This window comes from Zonotrichia leucophrys, chromosome 8, assembly GCF_028769735.1.
Source record: "Zonotrichia leucophrys gambelii isolate GWCS_2022_RI chromosome 8, RI_Zleu_2.0, whole genome shotgun sequence".
NCBI lineage: Eukaryota > Metazoa > Chordata > Aves > Passeriformes > Passerellidae > Zonotrichia > Zonotrichia leucophrys.
In genome coordinates, this window is record NC_088178.1 from 12,302,337 (window position 1) to 12,329,646 (window position 27,310).

General features: G+C 40.4%; 2 protein-coding genes across 8 annotated transcripts in view; one reads left to right on the forward strand and one right to left on the reverse strand.

Moving 5' to 3' along the window:
• Positions 1–3,020, reverse strand: part of AGL (amylo-alpha-1, 6-glucosidase, 4-alpha-glucanotransferase) — a 35,010-nt gene extending 31,990 nt beyond the window's left edge. The window contains exons 1-2 of one of the 3 annotated variants that reach the window (XM_064720483.1): positions 2,922–3,020; positions 1,533–1,673 (exon numbers count right to left, since the gene is read on the reverse strand). In XM_064720483.1, coding sequence (XP_064576553.1) covers positions 1,533–1,614 — 82 coding nt within the window. In that variant the 5' untranslated portion in view covers positions 1,615–1,673; positions 2,922–3,020. Of the gene's footprint in view, positions 1–1,532; positions 1,674–2,095; positions 2,357–2,921 lie in introns of those variants that run through there. The other 2 variants (XM_064720484.1, XM_064720482.1) reach the window with 2 other exon arrangements.
• Positions 3,021–3,047: 27 nt separating this feature from the next.
• FRRS1 (ferric chelate reductase 1) lies at positions 3,048–27,023 on the forward strand. 5 transcript variants are annotated; one of them, XM_064720488.1, is made up of 17 exons: positions 3,048–3,203; positions 3,326–3,412; positions 15,311–15,506; positions 15,730–15,866; positions 16,247–16,341; positions 16,982–17,189; positions 18,014–18,193; positions 19,004–19,102; positions 19,624–19,771; positions 20,176–20,292; positions 21,069–21,184; positions 21,418–21,504; positions 22,341–22,438; positions 22,594–22,652; positions 23,257–23,400; positions 24,488–24,549; positions 24,650–27,023. In XM_064720488.1, the coding sequence occupies exons 3-17, from the start codon at positions 15,311–15,313 to the stop codon at positions 24,740–24,742; spliced, it is 1,839 nt and encodes a 612-aa protein (XP_064576558.1). In that variant the 5' UTR covers positions 3,048–3,203; positions 3,326–3,412; the 3' UTR covers positions 24,743–27,023. The 5 variants fall into 5 exon arrangements, with proteins under 5 accessions (XP_064576558.1, XP_064576555.1, XP_064576560.1 ...); XM_064720485.1 differs by lacking the exons at positions 3,048–3,203; positions 3,326–3,412 and adding an exon at positions 11,549–11,792; XM_064720487.1 differs by lacking the exons at positions 3,048–3,203; positions 3,326–3,412 and adding an exon at positions 11,555–11,792 and having other exon boundaries at positions 17,039–17,189.
• The last annotated feature ends 287 nt before the right edge of the window (positions 27,024–27,310 follow it).

Here is a 27,310-nt window from a genome sequence, read left to right on the forward strand (position 1 = left end):
AATCACCTACTAGCCCTAGCAGCCTACAAAACTGGGAGTAAAAGAAACCTGAGTGCTTGCAAAAAAGGGGAAAATTATTAGTACACAGATAATGAACCACAAAGTGTAAAAAATTCTGGACACCAAGTTACAATACCCTAAGCTGAAAAACACTACTTGTTTGTTAAATAGAATCATGGGGACTCTAATACCAGAGTTCAATGTCTGAATACATTTAAACATAAGTGTTATCCAGCTTTATGTTTCTCTCATTAACAAAATCATCACTGCACCAAAACCCACCAGGTAAAGGAGCTGTTTTCAGATCTGAATGTCTGTCAGGTAAAATGAAGCTCATTCGAATGTAATAGATATAGGTATAAAACCACTTTTGGAAGGTTAAGTACACTCTCTTCAGTACTGGCCTGACATTTTGTTAGAGGTATTACTAAAATTAGAGCACAGGGATATATACCACTGATATCTTGTTTCCTCTAAGAGTTACACTGACATCAGAAATGCTGTGCTCAAAATTAGCTACGCCCTCTCAGAGACTGCTACCAGCAGGGGCACTTAGAATGTTTGACAGCCATGCATTTCTGCTTCCCTCCTTTCAAGAAAATTTACACAACTTGAGGGATAAGTTAAAAATGGAAGTTAGGATCACCTCTGCACTTCTTCACTATTGACATTTCCTCACATTAGGCCGGTTAGAAGATTTTGGAATCAATATAGTTGAAGAGAATTTTTATTCTCAAGAACCAAAATCTTGCTCCTTTATGCTCCTAGATTAGTAACACACCATAAAAAAATCCACAAAAACTCTCACTAAAAATTGTTGCACTGTTAAAAATATTTTTTAAAGACAAGGGCTTTAGCTTTATAGTCTCAATTTGCTAAGCAGCACAATGGAAGACCAATTAGTGGATGGTTTTTGGTTTTGGACTTTTTTTAGAAATAGGCTTAAAAACATTCTCAGGAAGAAATAACATCAAGTTCTTTTAAGTATGCAGCATGATACATAGCTCTGATAATGTAACAAATCTGATAACAAGATTTAGGAGTTGTTAAAGAGCTTATATTCTGAAACATTACCTCAAACTGCAGACTTTGCAAAATGCAAGTATTACCGATAGATTTCAAAACTGCAATATTAAAACATGGGGTGCTGCATAAGAAGATAAACATTGGAGGACCTTGACTTATGAGGACTTTCTCAGGTCACTGAAGTACAGGCTATAAAAGGAGAAGGAAAAGCCCTGTCTAAAAAATGCTTTGCACTTCAGTCCCATGAAGACTGATGGCTCTTGGCCGATCTGCTCTTCATTTCTCAAGAGTTTAACGAGTCAGATTAAACTGTGTGCGGAGCTCATAGATCTCTGCAGTGAAAACAAATCAAAACAAACCAACCCCCAAATCTAAACCAACAACACCCCACACACACCCCCAAAACCCCTCCACTTCAGGATGAGCTCTTCTTTCCACTACCATCCAAAGACGATGACGAGGTCCCGGCCATGTCCTTCTCACCTGGACCCGGCACCCCGACCTACCCTGCTCCAGCCTGAAGAGGGTCTTGTCCAGCTTCTCCATCTCGCCGAGGTGCAGCAGCCGCGTCTCCTTACCGCCCGCCATGGCTGCGCCCGCCCGTCCGGCGCTCCCGGACTCTCAGTGCGGGGAGGGAGAGGCGAGCCCTGCCGTGGGGGAACAGACAAAACCCCGCGGGTCAGCGGAGACCCCCGGCAGCACACGGCCGCTCAGGAGCGCCTCACGCCGCCGGCCGCGCTTACATGTTCCCCGGTGCCGGGGGAGCGCGGACACTCGGCACTGCAGGGCAGGGCGGAGGGGAGGCGGTACGGGACGAGCTGTCAGGTAGAGCCCAGCCCTGCCCCGGCCGGGGACCGCCGCCGGCAGCACCCCGGAGCAGCTCCCGTCCCACAGCGCGGCCCGGCCCGCAGCCAGAGCTACAGGGGTGCCCCCGGGAAGGGGAAGCCTGACACCTGTCACTCTTCGCGCCCGCCCCGGCGCTGCCGGAGCGCCCCGCCAGGCCCCTCACGGCTGCCCCGCCGCCCTCCGCGGGGAGCACTGCCCACCGCAGCCGTTCCACCATACTCACGAGCGGGCCCGCAGAGCGGCGGAGGCGCCGCTTCCCGCGGAGGGCGACGGCTACCGAGGCCGAGCGGAGCCGGGGCTGGAGCTGCCCGCAGCGGCCACCCCGGGCCGGTTCGGCGGTCAGTGACGCACTTGCCCGTAGCCGTGGCGGCAGCGCTCCTTTCCTGCCCTTTTCTTGCCTTTTTTTTTTTTTAAACAAAGTTTATTGGATCCGCGGCGGCCGCGCTCGTAGACGGGCGGCGCCGGCGCAGCTCCCGCGAGAGCCCAAGGCCCGCCCCAACGCCGCTGCGGGGCGGCCGGGCCGGGGCTACCCCGCCCCTCCGCTCTCGCTCTGCCCCGGTCAGGCCTCGCCCCTCTGGCCTTGGCCCCGCCCTGTCGATACCGCCCCTCCGTTCCCGGCCCCGCCCTGCCCGGCCCTCTTCCGCTCTCGGCCCCGCCCCACCAAGCAGACCCCGCCCCTTAGCTCCCGGTCCCGCCCCTCCGCTGGCGGCCCCGCGAAGCGCGCCCTGAAGGGAGAGGATACCTCAGGAACACCTTAGGGGGTACCCCAGGGTTCCCTCAGGGTTACCCCGGGGCTCTCCCAGAGATACCTCAGGGCTACCTCAGGGGCTCCCCCCGTGCCCCGCGCTGTTGCGGCAGCGAGCGGGCTGATCTCTGCGCGAACTTGGGCCCTGCAGGGCTGTCGGACGGCGCGGTGGGGTTCTCCTGTCTGCTCTCAGCCGCTACAGCCGCAGCCCCAGCAGCGCCTTTGCGCTCGGCTGGTGCGCGCAGGCACGAGAGGCGTCCCTGCGGGGCCCGGCCACCTGAGTCCGGAGCTCTGTGCGGTTTACCGGGCGCTCTGCTGAGGGCCAGGTGGCTGTATAGGTTGTCCGGAGTATCCCGGCTGATGCCTCTGGGCCCAGCCGCTCCTTGCGGTGACTGCAACGCCGCTCCGCCGAGTTCCCTCAGCGTTCCCGCCCCGCTGCCTCGGGGCCGGCACCCGGCGCCGGGCGGCCGGCTCCATCCTGATAGGCTGCGCTGCTGAAAAAAACATGATGTCAGCCAGAGTTTAAGTGCTATATATAGTGTGTGGACAAGACTACAAACTCCGTGGATCTGTCTTTGACTTAGAGGTAGTATGGTTTTTAAAAGATCCCACACACCAGAACAACAGATCCCCGCCGCCTTGTTTTGCAGCATACTGTAATCCGAAGTGCTGACACCACTCAGCCCCTACCACTGCTTTGTATTGCAGAACACCTGGAACAATTGCTCCAGGCCTCTCACGACCGAAGTTATTAACTGCACCCCAGTGTAAAGGTCAGCCTTGCAGCTTTGGAAGGTCAGTCTATTTTTATTACCTAGAAATACGTTTTTAAAAAAGCGCTTCTCAATTTACAGTCACTGTGTTATACCGAGTTTGTTTTTTCTTTTTTAGTTATTGAAGGTGGCATATGTATTTTGTGAAATTGGAAGGAGTCTACAAAACAATTTAGGCTTAACCATTTACTTCCAGCCATGCCATGCATACCCTTATAAGTGTATTTTACTGAAGGGTGTTTAGCCAATTACAGTGCATTTAGGGAAAGTCCAAAGGTCTTGATATTCATGGAAACACCTCCACCCATTTCAAACTGAAGGGTTTTTTTTAACATTTGGTAGCTTTTTTCCTTTATTTTCTCTTTCATTTGCTCTTCCCTCTGAAAATGTCAAGAAATCTATTTGTTCCTCATTACAGTTAATGTTTTCTGGTATTGTTGAGGAAGGTTTTCATGTTGGTGTAGGTGAATATGTCAACTTGTATGCCCTTGACATATATTAGGTTTCCTAAACAGAATGGGGCAAAAAGGAAAAGCACCCCTGTGAGTGCAGTTCCCTTAAGAGTCACCTCATCAAGGGTCATTCAGATATGATTCAGATGTGATACTTACAATCTGAGTTATTTGACATGTCTATTTCCTGCCCAGTAGGAAATAGACATGTGAAATCATGTTTATCTCCCTCTCTATTGTCCTTGTCTTTTCCAGCCCTCTTATTTTTTAGTCAGCTTGCAGGCCTGTGTTCATACACAGGACAGACTTGCACTTAGCAGAACTCTGGCTCTCCTGGCATGCTGACTGTTTCCTCTGAATTGGATGTGTCCCAGAAAAAAAGATGATACAACATAGGAATGGGAAATACAGGAAGCTTCAACAGTTATGGAAGTCATAGGAACAAAACCAACTGAAGTAACTGAAAGGGATGTGGACCATCTCTTTTCTAGGGTCCTCTGCAAGCTTCAGTAGCTTGAAGTGACTGCAGCTGGTCAGCCACAGAGCCTTGCACAAGTGTCTTTTCTAGGCTTGCTGTTGTCCTGTCACATACTGAAAATGGGCTGGGATTTAAAGTTTCATGAGCTGCTTCCATAGAGAGCTGCTCTAAGAGAGGGAGAGCAAATAATGCCTATGTAGCCAAGTCCTTTGCATAAATAGTTACCCTAAAGTGCATGTTGAATACTTTGTGAAAAGCAAGATAGGAACTAAAAGGGCATTATTGAAGACAATTTCTCTCCTGTTACTAAGTTTTAAAATGTGGTTCTTTTGATTTCCTTACTCCATACAGAAACTCACCCTACCCATACTAAGTTTGCATTGGCACCTTTCCTCTACACTATGCATTGAGACAGATTTTGAAATAAAACCAGGTTTATGAAAAAGAATTTGTTTTAGTGTCTTGGACAAAAATCATTATGAAACTAAGCATGAGACAGTTATTTTGACATCATTTGTGAATGTAGCTAAGCCAGATGTCAGAAGTGTAAATAAAGGACTTGATTCAGTACAGCAAAAAAGTTTCCTAGGTACTGTGAAGTAACTTAATAATTGGTATAATTTATATATTTATAATCACTTAGTATAATTTCATTGGCTTTCAATTCAATATTAAGAAAAATGCTGTTTCAAAGATAATGAATGTTGCAGGTCTCTTGATGAAGTGTAATCAGGAATAGGATTAGAGAAGTCTGCTCTTTCTCCAGCGCCATCATCTCTTCTGCTGGCCCATCCCTTACAGACTTGGGGTCTGTGTTCATTTAGCACATGTCAATTGAGCAGTTTTTCCTCTGTATGGAAGCCAGCAAAACATGACTGCACAAGTGCTACCTTTGAGCATTGCACTTTTGTCCAGAACACAGCCAACACCAACTGAGCATTTACTACACTGGCATCCAAGGGCTGATTTCACAGTGCCATTTTATCTTGTTTGCAGTTTCTCTGTGTGTGATTATGATATACCACAGCGGGAAATGATCAATTGTTGCTTCAAAATAAGAGTGTATACCGTATCAATATTAATCATCAGGAAATAATTTTGCAGCAGTTTCAAATCTACTCATACTGGAGTTCTTCAGTCCTTTTACATACACCTTCCTAGTGATCCTCTTTTCTTTCCTCCTGTTTTACAGCACAGTGTTGTTACAGAGCACTTATCCTAGTAGTGGTGTCATAGTGCTTATGCCTGTTTTAAAGGGTAAAATGTACTCTAAGTACTTTTAAAGGGTAAAAACACAGTGTGGGAGCTTGGAGTACTTATATGGTGGCAGTAGTTTTTTATTTTTAGTAACAGAAAAACAGTCCCCAATAACAGCAATAAAAGCCAACTAGCACAGAGAGAACTTAGCTGAACATCTAACTAAAATTAAAAGCAGATTCCTTTGGCCTGCACACAGGAAATATGAGACTTCATAAAATTTAAAGTGAGCACATTTCTTCTCAATGCTCTACACTCATGCCCTGTAAATTCATGAATTAGCACTGTGTTATTGTTCCAACAATAAGAAATTTAAGAGGTGTTGGGTCTCCTGTCTAGCTTTTGTTTTCTAATGGGGATTTCTCAACCAGAAACGCAAACTTGAAAGAAAGTTCCTTTTCTTGAAAAGTGTATCTCTGCAGTTTGATTAAACTTCAGTCTTTTCTGAGTAAGATCTTTGCTATACAGTAACTGAAAACAACTGCTTTCTTGGACAGTTAAATGCTCAGCAGAAATTTGGATATGTTCTCGAACATAATTAGGTATTGGAATCTAGTATTGAGTGAAAACATTCATGAGAACATTGATGTTATCACCTATAGCTTTTTTTTAAAAGTCCCTTCTAAATGGCTAAACAGATTGCAATAGCCTGGTGGGCAGTGAATAAATGATGGGCTGGAATAAAATGTCTATTTAAGTCAGAAATCATATGAGATAGGTTCACGTCCTAGCTTCTCTATTTAGTTTGTCCTTACTGGCCTTTCATGTAGGGAAGTGCTTGACCTTTCAAAGATTAACATTTTGGGTTTGTTTTCAGTTCCAGTTTGGCCATGCTTTTACTGTGTGGACTCAAACAATCGATGCTCTAACATCTATGGAAAGTTAATTTTTAATCAGGTTTAATTTTTAATAGAAAATTCAATGCAAATATCTTTAAAGAGGACCGTATAAAATGTCATTAAAGGCAGCTTTTCACATAAGTGCGTAAGATACATTTGACTGTGCTTTGGCTAATAGCATCACATTATTTTGATATTAATAATCTGACAACGTGGGACTTGGCAAATAAAACTATCTGAATTATATTCTTGTACCATTTAACTTAGTTAAGTGTAAAATTGATTCACATATACCTGGCCAAGTTTTGTTGTAGAAGGAGAACTTATCATACCAGTGTGCTGAACCACTTCTGTCTTCCTGTCAATTGTTCCATATAATACTAGTGAGATATGCTGAGATTTAAGACTTCAGTGGATCTATTCCTAAATGAACTGTAGCTTGTCTTCTCAAGCAGATCTACTTTCTCCTCAAAAATAAATATTCAGAGTGTCTCTTGCACACTCCATCTCCTTTATGATGTTCTTTCCTAATATATCAAACTATACTAAGAATACAATGAATTTTCCTGGTCCATTAAAATAATAATCCTTAAATCTTACCTAGATAGGTCTTTGAGTTCAAATGGTAACCAACTGATTTTTCTGTTCTATATATTTGATATCTGACTTTTAAGTAAAGAAATAATTACATTAAGTTATCTGAAAGCTAATGCTGGGAACTGTAGTCCTGCTCTGTAATCTTTCAGCACAGGCAGAATTCAAGCCAGGGGAATTTGAACAGGCTAACATGGGGTGATATATTGCAGAAGGAAAATATTTCACCAAATGAATGACTACCACAAGCATTTGTTTTAAAAGATATTAAACATGAGCAGGATGAAGTACTCCCCCTTCCCATGGGGAGTACTCAAACATCATGGTTCCCCCACAGATGCACTGGACATGTGCTGACTGGAATGTTGCTACAGCTGACAGTGCTGAGCACCATCCCTCCAGCAGGACTGCTTGTGCTTGAACCCAAAGCAACTGCAAACCCACAGACATGCTGGGTCTGAACAAAGAATGCCTTTAAATCCATGAAGGAGTCAAATTAGGAGTTGCTGAGAAAAGGTGAAGAAATGGAAATGGGCTGTCTGAGAAAGGATTTCTGAGATGAGATGAAAAAGGGTAGGAAAATTAGTTCCTAATCCAAGTGAAAGGGCAGAGGAAAAAAGCTGGGGAGGGCAAAGGAGGAATTGAGATTGGCTGGCAAAGAAATTGATTATGTGAGAGAATGTTGTACAATATTTCAATTAATCTTAGCTTGGCATTATGAATTCTGTAATCAGGTCTAAAGTTCCTTACACTGAAGCACTTAGAGGTCAATGCCTTTGCCAAGAAGCTCTTTGCTCCCTGTAAAGCAGAACAATAAAAACATATCACATCTTGCTGATATAATGAAATTAATAATTTAAAAAAGCATCACAGGAATGGTCAGCAAATATATAAAACTCAAGTTAATAATGCAGTACTTTCATCAGATAAAACTTGATAGTGTGCATTAGACAAAGCACTGACCCACATCACTTGAATAGGGTGAAATGATTTTACTGAAGTCCTTGATCAATTTATGTGTGTTGGGCACTGCATAAGTGGAGGCTCTTGGAAGGGTGACAGTTTGTGTGTAATTTTCTCATAACACCCATACAGACCTGTCTCAAATTGATATCAGGGAACCAATGAAAATATTTAGTGTCAGATAAGCGAGGAAGTACTTTTAAAAAAATCTATATAAGTCATAGTCGATACATATTTTGGTAGAAAGCTGTGAGGCAGGGACTTCAGCTATTGAGTCAGAATAAAGATGCAAAACCAAAGCAGGTTTCTGTGCAGTCAACTGGCAAATCTTATTTGACTGATTGGCTACTGCCACCAGGTGGCTTGTTACAGTCATTGACTGAAAACTGTAAAATGCCTTTTACCTCTAGGTTAACAAATATTTTCGTTTAAATATGGTTCCAAGTCTAAATTTTATGTGTGACACAGAAAAATTCTAAAAATAATATGATTAGTAAAGAATCAAAAAATGCATACAGTAGAAGGACATCTCTGAACATAAGGGGAATACTTTAATCTTATTTGTAAATTAACGGTAAGTTGGCAAACGAGGTAAGTATGAAACAGCGCCAAAGCTCAAGGGAAACTAAATTATTAATTATGGAGAAAGAAAATCTCATCCTACATTATGACTTTATCACAATTTATTTCCTTTTAGATGGTCAGGATTGTTTCAATGACTCAACATTCTCCTCTCTTTGGGAGGAAAAAACCCCACCATACACAAACTGATTTGGTAGGAAGAATTCTTTATATCTAATATAACAATATTGTCATTAATTCCCTAATAAATCTTTAACTAAGACAATAATGCCAAAAAGCTTGAAAAATGCTGAAAGCTTGAAAAATCTTGAAATGTATGGTTTTGTATGTGTAGTTTACACAAGAGAGAGGTGAGTAAATATTGGTGCCAGGACTGTTCTCTTCAGAGAAAGCCTAGTATCCAGCACGTATTTAGCCAACTCCAATGCACTTTTTCAAACATATTTCAATATTTCAAAATAGGAAATGCTAGTAACAAAAAATTCTTTGATCCAGTTATCCATAATCAAAACAATCTGGTAGGGATGCAGCTTCTTTGCATATCACTTGATTTGAACTCCAGTGATCTTTTATGATGATAACTTGTCAGTAACATTGAGCTCAATGCACATATATGAAACTTGAACAAGGTCTGATCTAAAATGCCACAGTTTTGCTGAATAGTGAGCTTAATACCTAGGAGGAAAGTTGATTAGAAGGACTCACATGGTAATATGGGTTCTCTTCAATGGCTTATTGTTTTCCATATAGCTTTGGGCTTAAAAATTAGGATAGCTATCAATATAAACCCTGGACTGCACAATAGTTAATTTCCAAAATTATATATATTTACTTAATTGCTTTCTTGGTTCTTAAGCAAGAGAAATTCCTCTTTATTAACTTGGAATGAAGTCTCCTCTACAAGATTCCTGTTGCTTTCAAAATTATAAGCTTTCACTTACTTCTTTAGGTGCCTATAATAAACCATGCAAAAAGCCTCATCAGCTTCTTTTCATGTTAGATGTTGTTCCATTCGTTTGCCATTGATGTCTCATCCTCTGACACAGGTGAATAGGTTACACAGCTTTATCTCTCAGGCTTGCAGGAAGGCTCAAACCCACCCCCAGCCCTCTATGTCTCTATCTCATTTGGTTAAGGTAGAACATCTGCTCTGAAATAAATACAGAATTGTTATGAACACTAACACTAACAACAGTTGCAGTACACTTTACAAAGAAGATGCAGCTGTGGACTTTTCATAGTTCATATACCCTAATGCATTCTGTTTACGTTGTACTGGATATGACACTTAACAAATTAGCAAGCAGTACCCTTTTATAGAAACATTTTCATTAAGGCTGCAGAACTATTGATTTTACTATTTTTTAAAGGAGACTGGTGTGTTTGAAAAGAGCCCTTCCAGACAGATTGATGATTGCCCATGCAGTAGTGTGGGGACTTGTACCCAGTAGTTACAGAGTCGGCTTTTCTTCTGCCTGGTTCTCTTGGTATTATCTTGGTTTTCTTGCTTTGCAGCTCTTTAGCAATAGCTAAAGAGTAGCTATGCAATGATAAGCAAAACAGTATTCCCTCCCTTACCCTCTTTACTATTCACATAAAAATGATGTTTTCTTCTTAAACTCTGATTATGATTTCCAACAGAATTGTAGCTTGCATTTTTATCCCTTCTCATGAGTCTTAGTGAGGAAATTACTTCCATATATACTTATATATACTATAATGTTTCAGACATATATACCCCATTCTGTCAATGAGCCAAGACCCTAAAATAATATCTTAAAATATTTGTATATTAATTCCACTATACTCTGTGAACCTAAATATTGTCAAGAATACAGGTCCCTCTGGTCACCAGTTTCCTTACTGTAAATATATTTATGTTATTATTTGTCTTACTAATAATATACCTGTATTAGTTAAAAACACACAGGCACATAATAAAGCATGTATGTACTTAGGCCTGCAATTCTATCAAACTCTTTCATATATGGGAACTTTATGAATGTAGTTGGAAACAGAATTATTTTTTCCCCCAGCTAGGGGGAAATAGACATATTTCACTTTCACTTCAAGCTATTGCATATGCATTATGTTTCTTCAGTTACTGAACACTGAGTGAGATCTCAGCTTCCCAGTAACTCCCATGAGCAAGATAATACAAGTTACAATCAAATAATTTTTCTGATTAGGCAAAGTAATGCCTTACTGTTTTTCATGTTAAATATATTTTTTAATATGTTACCACAGGGTACCTCTAAAGGTTAATGCTGCTTTTATGGAAACTGAGGAAAGAGTGAACACTAACAGAGCATTTCCTAGTCTGTCATATTTTAGTACATAGTTACTATTTTTTTAGAAAATATTACCAAATTAATAGTACTAGGATCTCTAAAACTGCTCTGAACTACTAGTAAGCAAGTGAATCACTACAGCTCTCCAGTAAAGGTGTTTTTTAACACAAACACAATATTTCTATGATGTGGGAGGGCAAAATTACTGTTGGATTTCTAAGTAATTGTCTTTTTGGGTCACTTTATGAGCATTTGAGAACTGTGATTTAAACACTACAGAAGTCAGAGAAGCCTATGTAAGCAATTGCAGTTACAGCCAGCAAAGCCCCGGTTACAGCCAGTATTTATTTGCTTTCTTGATAAGAAAGGCCTGACTTAGCAAGGCTGTAGATGTGACCACCTTTCGTTCCACGGATAGCACAGCTGATGATCTCTGTAAGCTTTGACAAGGGCGATCTCTCAGTAAAACTCCAGCTGTTAACCCAGGACGGCCATCCAGACCGCCGGCGTTGGGAAGCTGGAAAGAAATGAGATGACGCCCTAACACCTTCCCGGCTGTGGGGGCGGCACCGGGGCCCTCAGCACCTGGGGCGGGCTCACGGAGCGTTGGCGGCCCCGCCCCGAGCCCCGCCCGGGCCAGGCCGGGCTCTCCGCGCCCCGGGCCCCGCGCGCGGCCGCCCCCGCCGGCAGAAAAGCGCCGCGGCCGCGGGCGAGGCTGGAGCTGAGGGAGCGGCTGCCGGGCTCGGCCGCGCTCCCCCCTCGCCCTGTTCCGCTGCAGCGGTGCCGGGGAGGAGAGCGCGGCTCCCTGGGGCAAGGGCGTGCGGGGCTGAGGAGCTGCTGTAGCCTTTGCAGTCGTGCTTTGCTTACACTGATGTCAGTGAGTGCTCGAAGTGGGTACTGCAAGCTTTTTGGAAAGTGTGTTTGCTCAATAGAGCATCTGCAGCAGGTATGAAGCAAAGTAAAATCTGGTGGCGTTTTTAGGGCACTGTGTAGATGCTGCCTTTTATGCAAGATTTCTGAATTGCTTTAGAGAACTCCTAAACTTGTGTGCCTTAATGAGTCAAGGTAAGCTATGGCTTGTTTTATCTGAAAGCCATGCCACCCACGTTCCTCTGGTATCTTTTTTGCTTCTTGTTGTGAGAATATTGGTTTTGTATTTTGTTTCTTTTTAACGTGCATAGGCTCCGGCTCTATGGTAACTGTGACTTATGTGCTCGTGCTGTAGTTGAAGTTACTTGTTGGGATAACAAACTACATGTTTTTAGATGAGTCTCCCTTTGAGCTCTTCATATAGATAAAAGTTTGCAAGGTTGGGGCCATGAAGATTCTACGCAGAGCAGCTGCCCAAGTAAAATCATTAAAGCAAACAAATGAACAGGGCAAAATCTTTGACTCCTGTTCGTTCTTGGTGAGATATATGGAAAAAAGAAAAGGTTACCATATTTTAAAAATTGTTTATTCTTCTTCTAAAAGAAAGTGCCTCGTTGATAGGGAGTAAATATATAATGAGCTTTAAAATCATGCTGCAAATTTATGTCAGCTAATACTTGGAGGAAGAAGGTATCAAAAGTTGGTTGTAGGTTCTCCTACCTGCCTGCCCTTAACTGCACCAGAAGATAATGAAGTAATTACTTAGTATGAAACTCTTTGAGGCCTGGGGGAGTGTCTGAAAGAGCAAAGGAAGCTGCAGGGTCAGTGTCTCATTATGGCTTCGTGCATTTCAGCTCAACTGGGGGGAAGCTGTATAAAATATGCACCTGAAGTAAAGATTCTCTTATAAACCTTACTTTCTTTTGTGTGTGTAGCGCTTCTTTTTTTGGATAAGCTTCCTGGATATGGTAAAGGTTAATACAGTTAGATGCAAACCAAATAGAAGATATTACAAAGTCATATAAATTGTTTTACTACAAGTAACGAGCCAATGGCAGTCTTACTCAGGCTTCGTTGCTGTAACAGAAGGACTGGCTGTATGGTAAGTACCTACACTCAAACTGTTACAAAAAATAATTTTGAAACATCTATGCCCTTGAAATTCTCTTTCCTAGAAAGAACACAATGCTGAGGTGTGTATTTTTTGCGTGCCTGGGGGGGTTTGTGTGTTTATATTTTAAAAGTAGTGAATTATTATGAATATGTTTTCTGTCCTTGCTCAATCCAGCTGTCTTGATATGACCACCTTTAACTAAGAAGAAGAGGACATCTCAAGCTCTTTTTATGAATTGAGAGGAAGGGTGACTCTTGGACAGCAACACTGTCTTCTTTCCCTTTGTAGGGGTCTATTTCTAAAGAATGTGTCATAAACCCCTTTTATTAATATAGCTTATTCTCCTTCACGTGGTTCTTTCCTTTTTTGTTCGCCCTCTTGTCTGGTGGTGCTCAGGGGAAATTTCTGTCAATGGTAGTTTTGTACCTCTGAGTTGGCAGTATGTTTGCCTTGACTGTTGTCTCATCTCTTTCTCCTCTCTGAAGTTAGTTTTAGATTTCACACTAGGCAGCTAATGGAGTTAAACAGCTGAAAGAAGATAAGTTCTATGAAGAGATCCTGAGTTGGAGTGTGAGCAATGTACTTATGAACTATTAGGCTACCAGGGCTACCTGCAGGTCTGTAGAGTTGTTTTCAGCACGGGAAGAAGTAACTTACTGCTCTCTCTTTATCCAAATCTTTTTCAGATTTTGGGGGTTTTTTTTGAATTCTATTAATCTCTACTTAATCTTTTTCTTCTGTCAGCTTTTGAGTCAGTTGAATCTGACAAGGATGTGTCTTGTTTCCTTTACATTCCTACCACATCCTCTGCTACTTAAAGCAGAATACTACCCTACTCTTTTTCTTGTCTCTGTGATATGCAGCCTTATCTCTTCTTGTTTTGAAATTTTCTCTGGTACATATAATTGTACTAATTTAGCTTTCTATGGGCATCTTTAACTTAGGTATAAAAAAATCAGTTAGAAGGAAATACTTGAACTAGAAGTTAAAGATATGGTCATAATGTTATCTTGAATATTTGGGAGGAGTGGAGTGTTGAGAGACACTAGGGTTTTCTAGTTCTTGAAACCTAACTGTTCAACACACTGTTACCTTTGATTTTCGTCTCTTTAGTGGTGTAAAGTTGCTGAGGAGTACAAATATATCATTGCCTTGAAAATTGGGGATTTCCATGTATGAGAACTTTGCAAGAGTTCTTGTTGATGACTCCTGTTGTGTAAGATAATGATGTGCCTTGTCTTCATTTGGCTGCTTTTTAGGTGTCGAGAGTTCAGTCTGAAATGGCTCTGTGTGTTCCTTATCTTCATGTCCATCCATGCTGTCAGGAAACTTCATAACCTGATACATTTTATCACTTGTTGCAAAATGGGCATGGCCCTTCCAGAAGGCAGGCCTACTTGCCTGGTCTGTTTTCCACCAGAGCTGATAACTCACTTCTTATGCCTAAGGACTGAAAGAAAGTTTCTCTCTGTTCTCCTGACCTTTTGGATGTGGAAATGCTTTCTTTTGTTGGCTGAGGTGTTCTGTAAACCACAGTACAGCTGTAAGCCCTGTATGCTACTGGAGCAGCAAAACAATTGCCACAGCTTTTATGAAAACAGTATTGTGGTGGGGCAAAACATTGCATGATGAAAGCTGAGGTTAGGGGTTCATATAACTGTTTGAGGATCTGGAGTCCTTCTATCCCTTGTCTTTCATGGATGCTGTTCCCTTGACGAGAGCATGACAAGCCAAATCCATGGTTTGACTAATTGTCCAGAGGTCCAATATCCAAAAGGAAGAGTTCAAAGAAGAAATCTTGGGCTTGTCTGCAGCAAACATACATATTTCTTTATCTAAATCTTCATACCAAATTCTAACTCTTGCACGTATAAATTTTATTTCTGGCATTTGGCAACTTTAGTTTCCCTGCAGAAAGAAGAACTTGTTACTGGGGAATTATTTGTCATCTGTGAGGAAATAGACATGGGTTGTGGAAACAACAGGCAGTCTGTAATGAAGCAAAATTTGAAGCTATGATTAATAAAAATGAGTTTGATACTAGCTGTGTAGTTGCTCAATACTGTTGACCTTTATATATCTGTGAAGCATGTTGTAAGATCCATCTGTCCTGTGTGGATGTCTAAGGAACTTGAATTTTATTTTTGATAGAGAGCAGGAGAGGGATTGGCAAAAGACTTTTTTTTTTTTTAAAAAAAAAGTGCTGTCAAAATGCATGGAGTGAAATAATCCCTCCAGTAGATGGAGGGATCCATCAACAGCCTGTAGATGGCCTGAAATATGGTATCTGAACATTCTAACAATGTCTGGCAGTTATCAGAAGCAGAAGTTATTCAGAAGTTGGGAGTGGTGTCTTCTCATGAATGCTTTTTTTGAACGTGGTTTTGTATTCTACCATTCAACTGATTCCTAAAAGGAATGGTGACCTGTAATGTAAATATTTATTGTGTTTAATTGCCTGTAAATTTTATTTTATACAGATGGAGCTGCCTGGTTTTGCTGTTGCTGTTTGGATGTTTGGTTGCCTCTATGCATCTGTGGTTGGCTATCCAAATGGAAAAGTAAGAGAAGCCTGTAGTAGCATGGTACCATGTCATAGTGGCTCTCCTCAGCTGTCACCTGAGCACACCATTACCGTGAATGGGACTGAATTTAAACCAGGGGACAACATAGAAGGTACCGTGTCAGTTACAGCTGAAGAGTTTAATTTATTGTTTCTTTGTATTATGGTATGTCTTTCCTCAGTTTTCTGTACTGGATTTATCTAAGCAGTTGAATCTTGTTTAGCTAATCCATTGACCATCATTCAGTACTTGTAAAATTAGTGTCTGGTAGTCATTGTTGAAATACTTCCTTCTTCCTCTGGAAGTAAACTTTCTTATTCTTCTTCTTGCTTTAGTTCATCTGTCTGGACCAGATTTTGAAGGATTTTTCATCCAAGCCCGGGATGCAGAGCACCTGGATAGGCCTGCAGTTGGATCTTTTGTGTTAGCTGACCGGAGACGTTCTCAGCTGCTGACATGTGGTCGTACCAAGGTAGAGTCCAGTGCTTCACAATTATTTAGTGGGCACTGAGGGGCTTGTTCTGTCTCTTGATCCTCTTGTTCAAACATGGAGCATTTCCTTACTAAGAAAGACCTCACTATTTCTGTATGAAATGCTGCAGGGACCTGTAGCTCATTGCTGGAATCTTCTGGTTTGAAAGTCCTTTCTTTAAGTCTTGAAGTTTGTTAGTATGAGTAAGTTGCTGTGCTACACCTCACCTGAGCTGATCATGACTGGGGAAAGCCATTTACACTGGGGTAGTGCAGTGTAGCTGCAGTGTTTGTGTAGGATTTAGCTGCAGCCTCTGCTGACTGTGTTAAGTAACAAAATGTTTATGCACTGTGTAATTCTTGATATGTGTGTGTTTTCAGAATTCAGCTGTCAGTCACACAAGTAAAGCAAAAAAGAAAGACATAAAAGTTTATTGGATTGCTCCTGAAGCTGCTCCAAAACACATACAGTTTCTGTAAGTAAACCAGTATGGGTTTATGTTAATTAAATATATTAAAATGCAGATAAGGTAAACCTGTACCATTGTCTGTCAAATATTGTCCAGCAACTGAAAAGTGTTTGGGTCCAATGACCTGAAAAGTCAACACCTCTTACTTGGTGCAGTCTGTGTTAATGCAGATACTTTTTTAGGAGGAGCTTGAAGGTGATTTTTTTCCTTTTTTTTTTTTTTTTTTTTTTTCCCCTTTCCTTTGTTTTTTCCTTTTTTCTCCTAGGGAGAATATAAGGGGATTTGAGGATTGGTTTCTTTAGTCTTTGGCTACCTTCTCACTTCTCATGCCTGCAATATACACTTAAGAATCTTTCTCTTTGCTGTACCTAACTAAATGATATGTATACCCTCCTGTTACACTACTAGGTTTTTCTGAACTACAGGATGGAAACAATGCAACTCTTCTCTGATGTTCTAATCTATGCCCTAGGCATGAAAGTTTCTTATATTCTGTCCAAGATTGGTATTATATTTTAAAATTCTTTTTCTAAGATTTAAGGTACTTTCCTACTTCAATCCCTAAAATGGTAGAGATCTCCATAGAGATGAGGTTTTTACAAATAATTTCTGAGAACTATAGATTATTTTCCTTTCTTTTTTACAGTAACAGCCAACTAAAAATATATACTGTAATTACTCTGTGTGTGTTGTGTTTTTTAAGAGCGACAGTTGTGAAGAAATACAGGATTTTCTGGGTGAAAATTCCGGGTCCCGTTGTTTCTCAGCCTGATGTGCTGTCCCCAACACCACCTTTGCATGCAACATCAGAGGCTGTGTCGACTTCACAGCCGGTTTCCTACATATCAAAGCCAGTAAGTAATGCTAAAGCTAAATCAGGCAATCTTTAATGCTTGTGATGAATGGAATTTAATAAGATGGCATTGATACAGCCTAGTAACAGAAAAGCAGAGATGGTGGATGAGTAACTTTGATATCTAAGGCTAAGAACATGACAGCTACCTTTATGTGAGTTCCCTGAACTTTGCAGGGTTAAATGTTCTCACCTGTGTGCAGCATGAGAAGATTAAAGAAAGTTTAGAAATCAATGATCAGAAAGTATTATGCATACTTCTCATGAGAGATGGGAAAAGACTTAATCTGCTCTTAACTAATAACTTCCTATTTAGCAACTGCAAGCTCAGAAGCTTTCCTTTCTGAGTTAATCTATGTTACTGACTTTTGTTGCTGAGTCTTGAATGGATTGAGCAAGCATTGCTGTTTGATCCAGGATAACTGTGGCTTACAATTGGTGTATTTTCTCGATGTGTATTAGTGGAGTTTCTACTTTAAAAAGCAGGCATAAAGCTGTAGGACCCTTATTTTCTTTCTCATCTTACAGCTGATACTACCTCTCTAAATATTAGACCAGAGGAAGTTATTTTTTTTCCTGAAGTTCTTGCTGACTTTTCAAAGTTATTATATTGTAATGTCTTTAAAGTGAAAATTCAACTCAAGTTTATCTTGGAATTCACCATCATTTTACTTAGTAGTCCTAGGGTAATTGCAGACATGGATTAAGGGATTGGTGTGTAGACACAGATGATGTTGTTCCTTGTATGCCTTTTTCTACCATGGGTAAAAAGGGGGAAGAGAATGGAAACTCATTGCTCACAATTTGTTTGTTTGCTTAATTTAGTTTAGTGCATCAGGTTGTGGAATTACGAAGTTCTGCATTAGGAACCCTACAAACTGTGATCCTGGGAGTGCCTCATGTTTTTTTCTATCCTTCCAACAAGAGGGGAGTTCAGTTTTTATTGAAATGAGTGGTCCAAGTGAAGGGTATTTAGCATTTGCGCTTTCCCAGGACCAGTGGATGGTGAGTGTTTTATTTTTCCATAGTTGCTTTTGTGATGTTTGTCAAGTTTGAATGGAAATGCATATGGAAAATGGAAATACTGTCAGATGTCACACAAAGTGTGACTCTCCCATAGTGCTAAAACACAGGTTGTTTCTTATATGTGACTATTGACTTTTAGCTCAGGACTGAATAACTGTCTGAAATTCCTGGTTAAATCAATCTCTACCTATCAAAAACATCTTACCTCTCTGAAACAGAGTTGTTCAGAAAACCATCTGCATTTGATCGTTGAATTTTACTCCTATACAAAAGCTTAAAAATGTTGAAAGATACTTCTGACTTATGTTAAATTGAAGGGATGATAATGTTGACAAATGCATAATACATAAACTGCTTGTTGCACTAAGGAGATGCTGTTTACATTTATCTCCCTAGTGCAGGAACACTTGGTTCTTAACAATCCTTTTTTTCCTGCACAGCTGTAAAAAAAAAAAACTTGTAACTGGAGTGGATTTTTAAATAGCTCCAACATTCATCTCTGTCTTGTCTAGTCAATTTGATAAATTTTAAATAAAGAAACTTCTGATAATATGGTTGTTATTCTGGGATGGGAGTGTGAATCATAATGCGTGTTTCTATGTGTCATCTCTTTGACTTAGTGTGGATCCTCAGTAATAATACTGATGTGCTTAGAAAATGGGGAATAACAGCTTGATAACTACAGAAATCTGTCAGGTCTTGCTGCCTATATTAAATCAAAGACCTTTTGAGGACTGCCAGTGGTGTTTTTTTATTGGGCTATAGATATTTTTCTTTTTGACTCTGCAGGGTGGTGATGATGCCTATCTGTGTGTTAATGTGGATCACCACGTTCACGTGAGCACTGCCCATCTGAAGGAGCGGAGTCATCCTCTCTTGGATTCAGAGGTGTGTTTTAAAACAGCTCAGACACTTTCACAGGTGTAGCTTTGGAGTAAGGTATGCTGCTGCTTTGTGCTTTTGTTTTGCACAGCAAGTGTAAATACTGAGGTGGATCCATAATTCTCTAAGATGATACTGGTTGGGCTCTTACTTCCTAGTAAGTGTTAACTTTTGAAGTCTAAATTTAATTTGTAAACCTAGTCATATGGTGGGAGCTTAGTCTTTGTAGAAACTTTGTCCCTATTAAAGTCTGTCCCTTTGCTAGAACTGCAGATGCAACTGGTATGTCCTGAGTTAAGCACTGTTGTAGGCTGTAAAAATGGGTGAGAAGTTCAAACCCTAAGTTGCTGTGTTGACTTACTGACATACCTCTTGTGCGCCAATTCAGAAAGGATCCCTTTTCCCTGGATAATTTACATTTTTTCTTTACATATCAGTGACACACTTGTCTTTTGCAGGGTTACTTTTAAGCCAATTGCTCAGCCAATCTGAAAACACTGGGTATTTAAGGATCTCCTGTTTTACAGAATGCCCTTGAAGATGTGTCCTGGAGGCTTGCAGATGGTCTTCTTCAATGTTCTTTCAGAAGGGGGATTCGTCTCCCTGCTTATAAAGGGAGATTTAATCTGGATACCAGTTACTACATCTTTCTGGCAGATGGGGAAGCCAGTGAAGGTAAACTTGACTTACATAAGGTTGCTTTTCTTTTAACAGCTCCAAAAGAGTTAGTAACTCTTCTGTAAGATATGACTTAAATGAGAATTGGTGTCTGAACTAAGGTTTCCAAGCTTGAGGCCTTTAATTCAATCACCTTTCCTGCTTCTCTGGATCATGGGCTTCCTTGTGGAAGTTATTGCAATTTACTCATATATGTTGCATCTTGTGTAGCTGGGTGAGTTGTCTTTTGCACATTAAGTGTGCAGGATGGCTTAGATGATGTTAGATTCTTACCATATTGTGTGTTAGCGTGTATGATTATGTGCAGTGGTCACAACAGGGCTTGAATTCATGGATGAGGAATGGGCACACCAGTGCAGTGGCTTCATTAGCAAGAAATAAATCACTTTGTCCCTGCCCAGGTGGACTCATATACAAACATCGCCGTCAGCCCCTGGTCACCAATGGACTGTGCAACGTCACAGGGCTGCCTCAGGATATCGGAGGTTCCCGCGCCCCGCGGCTCATCAAGGCTCACGGTAAGCTGCAGTTTCTGGTTTTGTCTCCCAGTTCTAGAGCTGCTGAGACTGGAGGGTTATATTGCAGGGTTAGTCCCTCGTGTGTTTCTGCATTTGCGTTGTACGTTCTGTTGGCTAGCAAGATCTCATACTCTGGTGGCGGAGCATGGTTCCTGATTTTTCGTTTCAAGAACAGTGTCGGAAGATCCTTTTTGCCCAGGAAAATGAACCCACCATTGCCTTTTCCCTTAAATTTAAAACTGAGACTTTATATCTTTATCTCTGTTTCAAGTAGTTGCATTTTTGGTTTAGCTCCATTTGAAATGAGAAACCACTCACCTGGCAGTCTAGGGCCACTGAAGTTAATGGGAATTTTTTTCTCCCGCACTACTGGACTTCAGTACAGGTCCATGATTGAACTGCCACTCATTCTTTGTCACACAGATTGTAGCACTGTCATCTTTCATCCTCTGATGTCTGAGTTGGTGATAGAATGGTTTCTCTCATCAGTGTGTGCAAAGTGTATTAGCATGTGGGAAATGTGCAGTAGCCAGAGCTGCTCTATTGTGTTGTGTGGGAAAAGTATGTTTTTCTTTTGCATGGATGTTTCTGTTCTCTAGCAAGCTAAAGGCTATAAAGCTGTAACCTGAACCAGGTGATAGGTTTTTAATTATTGGTAAATTCTAAACATGTGCATATGGACTAAACAATTACATAGACTTGGAAGTTGTATTTGTGTGCAGTTAAGTTACCTATTGTTTACCTTGTTGGGTTGTTTTTGTTTTTTCTATTTTCAGGAGCGCTAATGTTTGTTGCTTGGATTACCACAGTTAGTATCGGTGTTATTGTTGCACGATTCTTCAAACCTGTCTGGTCTCACTCATTCCTATTTGGAAAGGAGTTGTGGTTTCAGGTGGGCAAAATCTCCACCTATCTCCAGCTGTATTTTCTAGCACTATTGCAAGCAGAATTATAAACCTACTACATCCAGGAAATAGACTAAACCTGGTATAATCTTATGAAGTAGAACAATTAAAAATCAGAAGTTCACTTACTTTACTAGTAAATGTTAAGTCTAACGTGGAGATTAAGGATATTTTTTAACTGTAGGTCTTCTTAATGTCTTTTAATATTGTATTGTTCTAGGTGCATCGTATGCTTATGTTGACCACAGTCATGCTTACAAGCATTTCTTTTGTGTTGCCTTTTGTATACCGAGGAGGCTGGAGCCAAGTAAGTGTGTACATTTTGTCTTGTTTATTAACTGAAAGGTAAAGGTGGGACTAAAAGAATGAGGAAGTCCACTGCCAGTATTAGGACTATTTCTAACCAATTTTCTGTGAAGGCTGTTCTTAAATAGACTGATTTCAAATTCTGGCAGCCCAGAAGAGGAATTTTGTCTCCTTTAAGCTACAGCTGAAAAATTTTGGTGTTTTCCTTCCTCCCTCTTTCTCCTAAATAACTTTGCTCATAGTTTCTTTATGTACTACTTTGGTCTTCCTTAAAGAATATGTTCTTGGGAGGGCAGTAAGGATGTGATGGCTGACATTAGCATGGTAAACCTGCTGGGAATGAGGGTTTTTGTGAACTTAGACATAACAGTGAGTGATAAGCTTAGTCTGGAGCAGTAGCTTGATAGAGATTTTATACCTATTGCTCTCACCTGTATTCTGTTTGATGCAAGGCTACATCAGAAGTTAGAAAGTCTAGAAAGAGAAGACCCATGCTGGGATGAGTTATGAAGTAGGTCTATCCTGGAGACACGGGATTGAGGCTGGAGAGCTTGGACTGTGGTTTCTATAGTCATGTTAGTCTGCTCTTCAGCTGGTAGAATTTCTCAATGTAGCAGAAATGTGAGACAATCCCTGGAGTGGACATACCAGTGTGTCTGCTGCCAAGGCAAACAATCTCCATCTGGCTGTAGGGCACCTTATTGTGTCCTGCTGCCTCTGCCAATGCTGCTCCATTGTAACTTACTAATACAAGAACAAATGCAATTTGCAACTTTCTGGTGTCTTTTCTCTCTGTTTATATAGATCTGATATTTAAGAAAAATGTCCTCTGTTTAGCAAGCAGGTTTTCATCCTTATCTTGGCTGTGCTGTGATGGCTTTGAGCATCTTTCAACCACTTATGGCAGGTTTCAGACCATCTCGTCATGCACCAAGGTACAGCTGACTCATTAAATTACAGCCACAGGAATTAAATGTGATTGTTTCTTTAAATGGAAAGCTTTTACAGTTTGAAAGTAAAAGATGTTATTTGATTTCTGACCCCTTCCCCCAATGGTGTAATCAATAAAATGTGTTTCATTGTTTTGTAGGAGGCAGCTGTTTAACTGGTGTCACTGGAGTACTGGTACAACAGCTAGAATATTAGCTGGTGAGTAGAAGTAACTCCCATTTAACTGATTTAAAGAAGCTTTGCCCTTTGCTGGGCAGTTGTGCATTTGAAACATCTATGTACATCCAGTCCAGGCATGTCTGAAGGTCCTTTTTCTTGGCCATCTTTTTGGTGAGTTTTAAGGGGTCATTGGATACAAATGAGAGAAAAAGTGACTTTAAAACCAAAGGAATTACTGACAAATCTGAAATTCCTCTGTAATGAGGACCTACTCTTATCTTCATAATTTCTTTTTGTCTTGGAAGATGTGAGAATAGTGTTCTTACAGTAGCATAGTTCAATGTTATTGAATGCGAATTTACAGATCCTGAAGCTGGGTTTAGTTCTAGTAATAGAGGCGAGCTTCCACAGTAACCTTAAGCACTTAAGCTTTTTTGGTGACTAGCAAAAAAGCCCAAAACAGCCCCCTATCCCCCCACAAAAAGCTCACAGCAACCTTCAGCTGTGTGAACTCCTTTAACATTGTTCCCCAAGCAGTTTTAGGTAATTCATGGGAAATCTATTGAAAAAGCATTGATAGAATTTTTAAAGCACACTGGCACAGCATTGTTATTGTGTTTTCTATCTTGTTTTTACTGACTAGTTGTGACCATGTTCTTGGGAATGGATCTGCCAGCACTTGACCTGCCAGACCCATGGGACACCTATGCCATGATTGGCTTTGTAGCTTGGCATGTTGGTACTGATGTTCTTCTGGAAATACACAGCTACTGTCTCGTTCGTAAAGGTACACACCAGCAAACTCCTGCTGTCTCCTTGCTTGCTGAGAATGAAACCAGTGTGGATGGAATTTCAGGAGGTGTTCTTTGGCCTCTCACTTAGAAGCTGAAAGGGAGTAGCTCTTTAGTAGTGTCGTATCTTCTGTAGACAAATGAATATGGAAGAAAACCAGTTTTTAAGACAAGTGTTCTAGAAGAGTGGGTGGGTTTCATGCCATTTTAAATAATAGCTTCTCATTTCTCAAACCACAGTTCATAGAGGGCTAAAGTGTGCAAATATGTAAATATTTTGAGACTCTTATTACTTTTTGCCATAATTTTGATCCCAGGTGGGTATATTAAATCCAGATTAATTGATGCAGATTTAATCTTCATTTAAATGTTGAAAAATAGCTGTTATTGCAGGAGCAAGCTTGACTACTTGGCATATTCATTGACTGGGGAAGGAATATGAAATCCTGAATCCAATATGTCTAGGGAAGAGATGGGTAGTAATTAATTAGAAATTGTTATATTCACTGGCTGGTGTCACAGAGAGGAGGTGACTGCACATGTGAGTGACCTGGGTCTAAGGCTGAGATGAGACAGCTGCAGAACTGAAGAAGTTTGATTAATTAAGAGTCTGTTTAAGGTGGCGTGTGGGGACAGAGAGATTAGAAAAGATGTGAATTTAAATTTAACTGCAGTAATTACTTCCTAGAAGTAGGGAAATTAACTTGTAATGTTTGGTCAATGAGCGTTCTCATGTTGGCTAATGAAAATATTTCTTATGAAATCCAGTTATCTTAAAATACAAAAGGAAGAGGTGTTAGCTTAAAACTCAGTGTTTTGCTTATCCAGTCTAGCAAAAGACAAAATGTTTTTCGACTTCATTGTTCAGAATTTGCTTTGTATGTCAGCACCAGTATAATTTTTCATTTGTACTGTGAGTGTGATAGTAACAGGCCCTGAAATGTCAAATGAAACTCCCAAGTCCTTTTCAGATTTGATGCTGTGTAAGACTTAGTCACAGAATCAAGACTTCTGCAGTACAAAAATGAAACCCCCCTTCCTCTTAAGGGCAGACTTGACTTCTGTTTTTCTTCCCATGAACAGTTGAAGTGATAGAGGATGACAGAGTACAGATACTGCAGTCACTCACATCTGCAGAAGCAGAGGTGAGTCACAATTTGCTAACTAACTACTGTGAAATGGGGTTCTTTGTTTAAACCAATAAAGACTGACTGTCCTATGACTTTTCTTCCCCTTTTCTTGCAGGGTCGTCTGTTTAAACAGATTGTGTTAACCATTTATGTCTGTGGAAATCTAGTATTCCTTGTTGCCTTCCTGATAGCAATCAACCAAGTATGAAATAAGTATTTGAGAATTTTGTGACAAAATACTGTGCAATTGAAAAATCTGCAACTTTTTACTGCAACTTTTTTCTCAACATGGTCCTGAAGATGTAATTGAAGAAGAACAGCATGTGTATGTCATGCTCAGTGTTAGGGAGATCTGGAATTCAAATCTAGAGAGAAATCCTGCAGTCCTACAAAAGCTGTCTTCTGATGGGACTTTTAATGGGAACCTTTGCCTGAGTAAGGAATGAAATCTCTATTTTTTTAAACACACTAGTTAACTTGATTGAAGCTTGTAGGGGAAAAGAAGACTGAGAAGATGTGCCAAAAATGGGTTATTTGGGTTGTCATTTCCCCAAAACTTTTTGTGAATATTCTTGGGGGAGCTGGTAAGATATGACTGGTCTGGATTAACCTGTCCCCTTTACTGTGTTCTAATATGGGATATGGCAGCTTCTTGCTCTTGACAGTTTTGTGCATAAAGAAACTCCCAACCAAACCTCAAAACTTAGTGAAAGATTGTCACAAATGCAGGTTGATGAATGAACTAAACAGATAAAAGTAAAATGCAAAAAGCACTGTCTACTCTAAGAGAACTTCAGTACTCAGTAAAACCACCATTTGCCTTGCTCAAAATGCTGCTCTGTCTTCTAAATCTTAAAGAGAAAATGTGTTTGCAATATAAATGCATTAAAACCTATAGTGATTTATCTAAAACTAGAACCAGAAAGAACCTAGCTCTGTTTATGGATTTCTGTTTTACTGTCTTTAGTTGCTTGAGGCTTCTGAATTACTTAACTGTGTGAATAAGATGGATTTATGGCAACTCCTGCTTTAATGGAAGTGAAAATACTTTGGAATGTTGCAGTTGTATTTGTGCTGTTGAGAAAAACATAAATTGGGAGCTAGGTTCATTTCAGGAAAAGCAGCTTCTGTTAATGTTAAGTGAGAGTCCTTTGAGCTGGCATAGCTAGAAGACAGAACTATAATAATTCTATAGCAACTCTCTTCTGAAAGAATATTGGAGGGCAGTTTTTCAGTCAACAAAAGGTTTCCCCAAATATATGAACTAGGTACTGAGACTAAAAAGGTTCTATATTGTTTCACATTTTTGGTTCATGGTTTGCCTAGGTATGGAAGGATACTCTTGAAATGGCATTTTGGAAATGAAACCTTAATATGTTTTGCAGTTGTATTTTGTGGCTCTGAACAATTTGCTCCCACACATCTTCATTTTTATTATTGAAAAATATAGATTTTTATTTGTAGCAGTTCAAGATATGTTTTTCATCTAGGCATCCTAAGCTAGCTGGGAGTTAAGATGTTGGGAAGATTGGATAAAAGAGTGAGTAGTGAGGCCTGACTTGGTATAGACTTGCACAGCAACATCTCTACAAGTGTTGAGATGAGCCAGCTCTAAAATACTTGTAGGTGTGGGTCAGGTGACCAAAGCTCTCTGGTTCTGTCTCTTCCTCCATCTTCCCAAGTCCATAGTGCAGCCTGCTGCATGGACAGGTCATACTCAGGAAGCTGCATGTTTGTTTGTACTCAGTGGTCTTTTTGGCTGCTCAGATACCTGATTTAGCCATAAGGGCATTTATGGAGCTGGGATGAATCCCTTTGTCAGCAGCAGCTGACTGTCAATGAGTTCAAGTTGAATCATCTCCCTTAGGAAAGTCATGTGCAGCCTGGGAAAGGGGGGACTACAAAGAAATGAGTCACAACCCAAGCTGAAGGACAAGGACCATGGGGCCAACTGGGTGAGTGTGAGGATTTTTTAGAGAACCCTAATCTCAAAAAGCCTGGGAATTTCAGGCTTATCTACTGCTAAAGTTTTGTGGGACTCTTTCATCTACTGTGAATTTATAGAAGAAAAATCACTCAACCTAGGCATGATTGTCAGCTTTTTAAGTTAAGGTTAATGCCAGATTTTTTCTATAATAGCTGTACTGAGGGTCATTTCATTTACATGTGACAATGAACATGGGTTTTAAAACATGAATGTAAATATCTCAATAAAAGTTCTTGTCCCTTTTAGTAATGTGAAAATGCTGTCAAAAGGAAACTAGAAGAGTCTTGCCTAGGAGCAAAATGGGTTGTTGGTTTTTTGTAAATGTTGTTTTATAAATTACAGCTATGTAAATCCTTCCTGGAGAAACTATTATTGAAATTGAATGTTAAAATATTTTCACTTTTTAAAGGAGTTTCTTTTCCTCAAGAAGAAAGTTTCCTTGTTCCACATCTAATACAACTTTTAAATTGACAAAATTGTCAGTTGTTCTGGATAAACTTTTTCTTTCCCACTGCTTGTGGTATTGTCTAGTTTCTTATGGGAACCCTTATGTACAATATTGTAACTTAACTGATTGAAAGACTTGCTTATTTTACATAATTTCTGTTCACACTGCCACTCCTGCCCTTTTCCTGCATAACTAGTTAGAAGTAATGTGTCATTGTATTCCAATATCTTCCAAAGTTTTTTTTGTACTCCTTTGAAAACCCTGCAGAAGGGTTTGATATTGGCAGGAAAATAGATGACAGGTCGAAATTTGTAAATAGTCTCACAAGTAGTTTACTGTCT

Bases quoted from the DNA above. Each gene is read 5' to 3' on its own strand.
- FRRS1 (XM_064720485.1), top strand. From the start codon at position 11,718: ATGTCAGTGAGTGCTCGAAGTGGGTACTGCAAGCTTTTTGGAAAGTGT. The intron at 11,793-15,310 runs GTATGAAGCAAA...TATTTTATACAG, and splicing joins CAATAGAGCATCTGCAGCAG to ATGGAGCTGCCTGGTTTTGC. The intron at 22,439-22,593 runs GTACAGCTGACT...ATTGTTTTGTAG, and splicing joins CCATCTCGTCATGCACCAAG to GAGGCAGCTGTTTAACTGGT.